General features: G+C 37.5%; 1 protein-coding gene across 1 annotated transcript; it reads right to left on the bottom strand.

The window, feature by feature from the left end:
- Window positions 1-344: 344 nt before the first annotated feature.
- On the bottom strand, window positions 345-1,118 carry LOC100663099 (olfactory receptor 10AG1-like). Its single transcript, XM_003422345.3, has one exon. It carries the CDS (start codon window positions 1,116-1,118, stop codon window positions 345-347), a length of 774 nt encoding a protein of 257 aa, XP_003422393.3.
- Window positions 1,119-10,061: the final 8,943 nt, after the last annotated feature.

The raw sequence follows: 10,061 nt of genomic DNA, 5'->3' as shown, positions 1-10,061 counted from the left end.
ATACCGGTGACATAGCTGCCAACATCATAACAACACACAATCCCCCACAGTACAATAAACCGACAGATGCGTGGGGGACTTGTTATATAACTGCCTCTAATCCTGTCTCATTAACATCACAGAGGTAGGATTTACAACACATAGGAAAATAACCACTCCAAACCAGTTGCCTTTTAGAGGATTCCAATTCATATAATAAAATGGTGGACAATCAAACAATATTGAGAATGATGACCTGACACAGTTCAATCCATAACACACTTATAGTACATCGGTTGAAATTTGATACAAAATATATAAGAAAGCAATTCTTATACCTTTAATATGTTCTTTAATGAAGTGAATTATTTACATAGCAATTTTCTCAGTGCTATTATGACATCCTTGTTCCTTAGACTATATATCATGGGATTAAACATAGGAGTTAGGATAGTGTAGAAAAGAGAAAGTACTTTGTCAGTTCCCTCTGAGTGGCTGGTGCTGGGCCTTAAATATGTAATAATGGCTGATACAAAGAATAACACCACAACCATAAGATGAGATGAGCAGGTAGAGAAGGCTTTGGCTTGACTTGTGGCTGATGGCAACTTCAGGATAATGGACATGATTTTACTGTAGGAACCAACTATCAACGGAAATGGAACCATGCCAAATAACACAGCGACTGTGTAGACCAACATCTCATTTACAAAAGTGTCCCCACAAGCCAGTTTGAGTATTGGGAAAATGTCGCAGAAGAAGTGGTTAATTTGGTTAGGTCCACAAAAAGGCAGAGAGAAAATCTGATACGTCTGCACAATCATAACGGGAATTCCAGTGGTCCAGGAGCCAGTCACCAAGTGGATACAGACCCTGTGGTTCATGAGTAGAGGATACTGAAGAGGGTTACAAATGGCCACATAGCGGTCATAGGCCATCACTGCCAGGAGCAAACACTCTGTGCCTCCAAATATAAGGACAAAGCACATCTGTGTAGCACAGCCACCTAAGGAGATTGTTCTTCTCTGCATCCCAAGATTCATCAGCATTCTGGGGAGAGTAGCTGATACATAGCAGATTTCCAAGAAGGAAAAATTTGCCAGGAAAAAATACATAGGGCTCTGGAGAGCGGGATCCATTTTCGTTATTAGAAATATAGTGGCATTGCTCATCAGGATAATGATATAGATGAATAAAAATAATCCAAAAAGAAACCCCTGGAGATGGGGCATATCAGCAAAGCCCAAGAGAACAAATTCCATCAGTTCTGTTAGGTTGTATTCTGGAGGTTTTTCTTGATGATTCATCTGTGGACAATGCAAATTCACATGTACATTTCCTTTACCTTCATGTATCTTTTTGCCTCTTCTCTAAATTGTATTGAGGTGTCAGGATTGGATTTTATGATCACTGCAATTATTTGCACTTTAAGAGTGATGCTATTTATGTATGTTCCACATCATCCTGTTAAATCACAGCAAACAGTCCCCTCAAATTTATTTTAAGATCTTTTCACTATAGTTTTGGAGCATAGCCCAGAATAGATTAAGCTATACCTAACTTGCCAGAGGCACTGGAGCTATTGGCAACTGGTGGAAGTGGACACTCAGCTTTGCCATCTAATCTCACTTTAAATTGATTACATGTCTTGAGAATTCTATTGCACTTCTCTATGCATTTTCTCAGTCAAGCTTCTCACCCACTATATCATAAACTGTCTTCTAACATACTTTTTCAACTGCCTCTTTCAACACTTCATTCTCCCATTACTTGATGATTTTAAACATATAGGTTCCTATTACACAATTCATACGAGACAGTTTTGAAAGAAAGTTGTGAGAGTATTTCACTTTGCATAGGGAAATAAAATAAATATTTTTTTGTATGATATTATGTGGGTAAATAAAAGGATTTTATTAAGGGGAATTATCCTGGGAAAATTGATTAAGACATGAATAATAAATGTAGCCACCCTGGGATAACTGGGAGAGCATGGAGGGTATTTGTTACCTGTGCGTATGTGTGTGGTCAGGAGGAGGAAAGATATCTGCTGTTACGTTATACTCATTGTGCTGTGTGCACCTGCCTTTATTTTTGCTGTTCCTCAAAAAATAACACTTCAGGTAATTGTTTCTAAACTCACTTTTCTTTAGATTTAAGGATACTGAGACTTACTAAGTGTGGATAATTCAGCTAATCGCATATAAGTTTTGTGACTGCAGTTCAGTATGTATTTTTGTTTTTTTATAGACTTGAGTTTGACTCCTACCTCCATGATTTACAGGCATATCACATTGTATTGTCCCACATTTTATTGTACTTCACAGATATTGTCCTTTTTTTTTTTTTTTACAAATTGGAGGTTTGTGGAAACCCTGCATCCGGCAACTCTACAGAGTCATTTTTCTAACAGCATGTGTTCACTTTCTGGCTCTGTGTCACATCTGAGTAATTCTTGCAATATTTCAAACTTTTTAAATTATTATTAGATCTGTAATCAGTGATATTTGATGTTACTATAGTAATTGTTTTGGGGTGCCACGAACTACACTCTTGCAAGACGGCAAACTTAATGGATAAATGTTGTATGTGTTCTGACTTCTCCACTGACAAGCCATTACTCTGTCTATCTCCTGCTCCTGAAGACTTCCTATACCCTTGAGACAGGATGTAACCTGACACTACAAATGCCAGTAAATTTTCATTTGTCCTAAAACTCTCCCAAGCCAGATTTGGCCTTCCCCACATCTGCCTAAGGGCCAGGTGTGACCATAATTGACCTCAACAGAGGACACAGCAACAGGAGGAACGAATCCGAAGGAAAACTAACACCCAGACCTACTCTGAAGCAAAACGTCTGATAAGAACCACATCATCTCCTGTTTCCTGGATACCTTCTAGAATTTTCCCTCTTCAGTATACCTGAGCAGCCATCATCTTGCTGTGCAAATTACTTAAAAGCCCTGCTTCCCCGCAACTCGGGGGTTCAGATCTGAGAAAATTCCTCTGGGCTCCTTGCTCTGTGCATTGCCATAAAGTTACTTTCTCTTTCTCAAAGACCAGTGTCCAGATAATTGGCAAGTCTGAGCACACTGGACAAAGACATACATTCCAGGGTTTGTTAACAATGACAATATTGAAATTTGGCCAATTAATAACTGTACATTGTTAAAAGCGTTCAAGTGAAAGGAAAAGTTGCACATCTCTCACTTTAAATCAAAAGCTAGAAATGCATAAACTTAGTAAGGAAGGTATGTTGGAAGCTAAGACAGGCCAAAAGCCAGGTCCCTAGCACCAAACAGCCAACTTGTGAATGCTGGACAAGTTCTTGAAAGAAATTAAAAAATGTCTCCTCCAGTGAACTCATGAACAATAAGAAAGCAAAACAGACTTATTGATGATAAGGACAATATTTTAGTGGCCTGGGTAGAAGATAAAACCAGCTACAATATTCTGTTAAACCAATGTCTATTTCTGACCAAGGCCCTAGCTTTCTTCAATTCTATGAAGGCTGAGAGAGGTGAGGAAGCTGCAGAAGTAAAGTTTGAAGCTAGAAGGGGTCCAATCATGAGGTTGAAGGAAGAAGCTCTCTCCATAACATAAACAAATGCGAGGTGGAGCAGAAAGTGTTGATGTGGAAGCTGCAGGAAACGATCCAGAAGACCTAGCTAAGACCATTGACGAGGGGGCTACAGTAAACAACAGATATTTAATGCAGATAAAGCAGCTTTATGTTGGAAGAAGATGCCAACTAAGCCTTGCATAGCTAGATGGGAGAGAGGAGAAGTCAATGCCTGGCTTCAAAGCTTCAAATGGCAGGCTGAGTCGCTTGTTAGGGGATAATGAAGCTGGTGACTTTAAGTTGAATCCAGTGCTCATTTACAATTCCAAAAACCCTTAAGAATTATGATAAATCTCCTTTGCCTGTGCTCTATAAATGGTACAACAAGACCTGGATGACAGCACATCTGTTTACAACATGGTTTGCTGAATATTTTAAGACCACTGTTATTGACCTATTGCTCAGAAAAAAAATGATTCCTTTCAAAATATTACTGCTATTTGACAATGCACCTGGTCACCCAAGAGCTCTGCTGGAGATGTACAAGGAGATTAATGTTTTCATGCCTGTTAACACAACACCCATCCTGCAGCCCATGGATCAAGTGCTAATTTCAAATTTCAAGTCTTAGTTTTTAAGAGATACATTTCACAAGGCTATAGCTGCCATAGACAGTGATTCTTCTGATGGATCTAGGAGGCAAAGTAAACCGAAAATCTTCTGGAAAGAATTCATAATTCTAGAAGCCATTAGAAACATTGGTGATTCATAGAACCAAAAAAAAAAAAAAAAACCCATTGCCGTTTAGTGGATTCCTATAGCGACCCTAGAGGGCAGGGTAGAAACTTCCTCACAGAGTTGCCAAGGAGCAATTGGTGGATTTCAACTGCCAACCTATGTGATAAGCAGCAGTAGCACTTAACCACTATGCCACCAGGGTTTCCAAAACCATTGCTGCCCAGTAGAGTCCAACTCATTCACAGGAGGAGGTCAAAATATCAATATTAAGAGGCATTTGGAGGAAGTCAATTCCAACACTTATGGATGACTTTGAGGGTTTCAAGCTTCAGTGGAGCAAGTAACTGCAGATGTGATGGAAATAGCAAAAGAACTAGAAATAGAAGTGGAACCTGAAGATGAGACTGAATTGCTGCAATCTCATGATAAAAACTTAACAGATGAGGAGTTACTTCTTAGGGACGAGCAAAGGAAGTGGTTTCTGAAATGGAATCTACTTCTTGGGAAGATGATGTGAACATTGTTGAAATGACAACAAAAGGTTTAGAATATTACATAAACTTAGATGATAAAGCAGCATCAGGGTTTGAGAGGATTGACTCCAATTTTGGAAGATGTTCTACTGTGAGTAAAATACTATCAAACAGCATTGCACACTACAGAGAAATCTTTCATGAAAGGAAGAGTCAGTTGATAAGGGAAACTTCACTGTTATTTTAAGAAATTTCCACAGCCACCCCAACATTCAGCATCCACCACCCTGATCAGTCAGCAGTCATCAATATCAGAGCAAGACCCTCGACCAGCAAAAAGATTACAACTCACTGAAGGCTTAGATGATGGTTGGCATTTGCTGGCTATAAAGTACTTTTTAATAAAGGTATGTACATTAATTTTTAGACATAATACCATTGAACACTTAACAGACCACGGTGTAGTGTAAACATAACTTTTGTATGTACCGGGAAACCAAAAAACTTATGTGACTTAATTTATTGTGATATTTGCATTATTGTGGTGGTCTGGAACTGAACCCATAATAGGTCCAAGGTATGCCTGTATTATCTGTGTGATGTTAAAGAATTATTTAAAGTGTCTAAGGTTTGCTTCTTTGTGAGAATTAAACAAGATAATATTGATAAAATTTATCACTTACCTTCCAATTTTAAAGTTTCCTTATTAGTTATGGCTCTATAATTATAATTATGAGAATGATAATATGTTCTTTAAACCTATAGCTCCAGGATTTAACATATTGCCTAGTAAAATAAGTATTTGATAAAGCACTTTTAATTTCCTTTGTTGGCAATTATTTTTCTCACCATTCCTTTCATCAGGGCCAGGGCAAAGACTAGTCAATGAGGTACCTAAGATGCAAAATTTAAGGAGGCATTCAGGGCCATCCTCGTACTTCCACAATCCTGAAAGTGAGTACCTACATATACTTCATATCCCGGATGCCTCTTACTTCACCCTTCTCTTCATTTCTCCATCCTAACAGATTCACTCCTTGTCCTCTAAGCAGAGCCACAAGTATGGTGCCATGATTTAAAAAAAAAAAAAAATCCTTCACAGAGGAGTCAATTCCGACTCATAGCAACCTTATAGGACAGAGTAGAATTGCCCCATAGGGTTTCCAAGGCTGTATGTCTTTACAGAAGCAGACTGCCACACCTTTCTCCCATGGAACAGTTGGTGGGTTTAAACCTGTGAACTTTGGGTTGGCAGCTGAGTATTTAACCACTGTATCACCAGTGATCTGTGCCAAGGTTAAAGAATAGTGTTTCCCTAAAGAACTGGAATTGAATTATAGCTCCAACAACATCTAGCTCAGTGTTGACTTCATGCAAGTTGATTAATCTGACCTTGTCTGTTTTTGCTCACCTGCAAAATGCCTAGCAACTATACCAACATTTAGTGTTGTTATGTGAATTAAATCATTTAATATAAGTAAAACACCATGAAGTTCTCATATTTATGAGACTATTATTAACAGTTACTTATTATTACTATTATCCATTTATTATTATTATAGCTAAATTTAAATAATTCTTCTGGTTTTACTCAGTATTCTATACAACATGAATAATATTCTCTAATTTATTTTTCTTTTGTATCTAAGGAAGGAATAAAGTAAGATCTTAAAAGAAATTACCGGAGTGTTACCGAACTCCAAAAACCATTCAACTCTTAAGTTGCACTTTCTCCAGAAATTCTCTGCTGATATTTGGGTTTACATCATCAGCTCTACTTTGTGGGCTGTAACACCTATATTACCCATCACTGCTCAGTGCTTAGGATTGTAATTAATACCAGTTGTATGCATTTCCTTTATTGATGCTAAATGATCTGAGAGGTAAAGGCTGACAATTTTCCTACTTGAAATCAATATAAAAATATATATATATATTTTTTTTAGATCTTAACAAATGGGTGTACACTAATTATGGTACTCAAGATTTGATTCTGAACTGGAAAGAAAGGAATAGATATTGTTAAAATGAAAGTGTCACTCTTAAAAGGGAGAGAAGAATTAAGACTCACAAGAGGACAAAAGAAACACTTCTTTATGTAATGCTTTAGGAATGATGGCACTTAATAAAAAATAATTATGTTAATTGAATACTCTGACTTTGAGGACTAATTGAAATAGCATTTCTAATTATACAAACTCAACTTTTTGGTTATGAAATTATCCACATATAACATGAAATATGTAAGATTTGCCTATGTTTTTCCTCAAGAGAACAGGATAGAAAGAGTAGAGATTTATCCTGTGTGTTCTCCCAAAGCTATATTACTCTTCTTATTACTTAAGGGAAATAAATTTAATGTTATCATATTTTTATTTGAAATCTAAGCATTCATTCCCTGGGAAAAAAATCCCAAAGTTTAAGGAATGCATAACAATATTCTGACTGAGTCCTGGCGGCAGAAGAGTTAAATGTAGGCTGCTAACCAAAAGGTCTGTGGGAGGAAGATGAGGTATTCTGCTTCCATAAAGATTTACGGTTTGGAAAACCTGCGAGGACTTTCTACTCTGTCCTGTACGGTCATTATGAGCTGGAATCCACTGAGAGACAAAGGGTTTGGATTCGGTTAACAATATTCTAATTCAGTTAGTTATCAGTTGCTGTAGTCACTGTCAATGTTCTCAGTCTACCTAAAGCCCAGCCACGTTTGTGTTTTTAACATAAATTGGAAGCATAAACCCTGAAATTAATTTGAAAAACAATATGAACTTAAAACTTTATTATTTTATAAATTGTTTCATTTTGTTTTTCTTTATAATAAATGTTTCTTGTATCCCTCAATGGTTGTAAATTTATATCATGGATTGTGTTACTTTGAATATCTTACTAACATATCATCAGAACTAAAATACATAAATATGATGCTTATTTGCTACAAAGTCTTTGTTGGAAATGAAGTTTTCCTAGAATATTATTTAGTATTCTTACAAAACCATAGGAGTTTTTCAAATTTTTAGTGTCAAAGTAACTTAATATCACTACTTACAATCATTGTTTAAGATAAATTATACTCAATAGAGTCAAAAATGTAAAAGTACTGCTTTAATAAAATAGCATATTTGCTACTCTTGTTAAATATTAATTTTAATAATTACATAAAGTAGGATATTAATACAAAACATTTCATAGTTACCTTTCTTAATTTGGATCACAGGAGCCCTGGTGGCACAGTGGTTAAAGTGTTAGGCTGCTATCCAGAAGGCCTACAGTTAGAACCCACCAGCTGTTCCACTGGAGAAAGCTGTGGCAGTTTGCTTCCTTAAACATTTAAAGCCTTGGAAACCCAATAGGGCAGGTCTACTCTGTCCTGTTGTGTTGCTGAGTCAGAATCAACTAGACTGGAGTGGGTGTGGGTTTTGGTTTGTTTGAGATCATCTTGTTTTTCTTCCTCACTGAAGAGGGTTTACATACTTAAGCATTTAAATTACTTTGGCTGAAATAGCTTGTTTCAACAATGGTATTCAATCTGCCATTAAAAGTCTATTCAGTTTGATACTGGAATGCTCTTTAAATACAAAATAGCTATCTCTACCCCCCTGGGATCTCTTCCACCTGACAGTAATTTTTCTAAGTAAACAAATCTCTTTGGCACTCTCCGGTTTGGTTTATTTATTTATTTTCGCAGAGAGCTCTCCCCCTACCCAGAATACTCTTCCTCTGCAGCCTGTCAATGGAACAGAGTGTATAGAAAGTTTTATTTCTTAGACTTGAATAGGGTCCTGAATTGCCCTTAACCGAGCAGTACATTGAAGCCCATGAAAAACTGACACAATTCTAATTCTCACCTTATCTATTATGAACGCTGTGCTCTTAATAGACTGAGCTCCTATAACATTGTCCTGATGTTGTTTTGCTAATTTTCTCCTCTGAAATGGGTGACTCCATCCAAATTCAGTGGCTGGCCTCTGTAAGAGTTGTAATAAATGTTCTGACAATAAAGAATATTTTTACCTACATTAATGTACTATACAATTCATATCTTCAAGCCTACCTGGGCAAACTGAGAATTGGCTGTCAGATATATTAAATCAAGATCAAAAGTATTTTTTTTTCCCCAAGATTAACTCAACAAGGAGACTTTTACTTTTCCTTGCAACATTCTACCATCTTTTCCCAACTTTTATTCCTTCTGTGGACTCACTTTTAAGGTGTGAATCACAATAAATTTCATTGAGGAGAAAAAAAGATTCTGATACAATTCCAGCTGAGATGAGAGGCAATATTCCAGGACAATAGTCAGTCTATTGTTATAAAATCTTTCCCTTCAAGACTTAAACTCTGAGTGACACTTTGGTAGTATGATATCAAGATTGCATGCCAACTTGACTGGGCCATGATTGTCAGTGGTGTGGCGGTTATACTGTAGCCTGGCAGTTGTACAATGATGTAATCACTTTCATGGAGAGATCTGATATAATGTTATCACCTCCATGATGAGATCTGCTGAGTAGCCAGTCAGTTAAAAAGGACTTTTCTTAGGGGAGTGGCCTGCATCCACTGTCTGTGGACTTTCTGCCAGAGCTAGCTGGCATTTGTTCTGTCCTGGATCCAGCTTTTGGCTTATCAGCATCTGACCTCCTATTCTTTTGACTTGGGCCAGCAGCCTGCCTACATACCTGCTGATCTTGAATTCATCAGTCTTCCCAGCCATGAGCCATCAGCCTGCACTCTGACCTGTGGATCATGGGTTCATCAGCTCCTGATGCTTGACCCGGGGACTTGGGATTGCCAGTTTCTACAACCCTGAGAACAATTTCCTTGAAATAAATCTCTCTCTCTCTCTATGTATATATACTCTGACATGACTGTCAGTTTGTCATACTGTGGGGGTTTGCCTGTTGCTGTGATGCTGGAAGCTATGTCACCAGTATTCAAATACCAGCAGGGCCTCCCATGGCAGACAAATTTCAGCTGAGCTTCCAGACTAACACAGACTAGGAAGAAAGACATGCGGTCTACTTTGAAAAGAATTAGTTAGTGAAAACCTGATGAATAACATTGGAACATTGCCTGATATAGTGCTGGAAGATGAGCTCCTCAGGTTTGAAGGCACTCAAAAAAGATAACTGGTGAAAAGCTGCCTCCTCAGAGTAGAGTCAACCTTAATGACATGGATGGAGTCAAGCTTTCACTTGCTGATGTGGTGTGACATAAAAGCCAAAGAAACAGCTGCAAACCTGCAAACATTCATTAATATTCAGAACCTGGAATGTGCAAATTATGAATCTAGGAAAATTGGAAGTCATCAG

The sequence above is a fragment of the Loxodonta africana genome, chromosome 7, assembly GCF_030014295.1.
Source record: "Loxodonta africana isolate mLoxAfr1 chromosome 7, mLoxAfr1.hap2, whole genome shotgun sequence".
Classification (NCBI taxonomy): Eukaryota; Metazoa; Chordata; class Mammalia; order Proboscidea; family Elephantidae; genus Loxodonta; species Loxodonta africana.
Note: the sequence above shows the minus strand (reverse complement) of the source record. Positions and strands in the feature narration are given on the sequence as shown.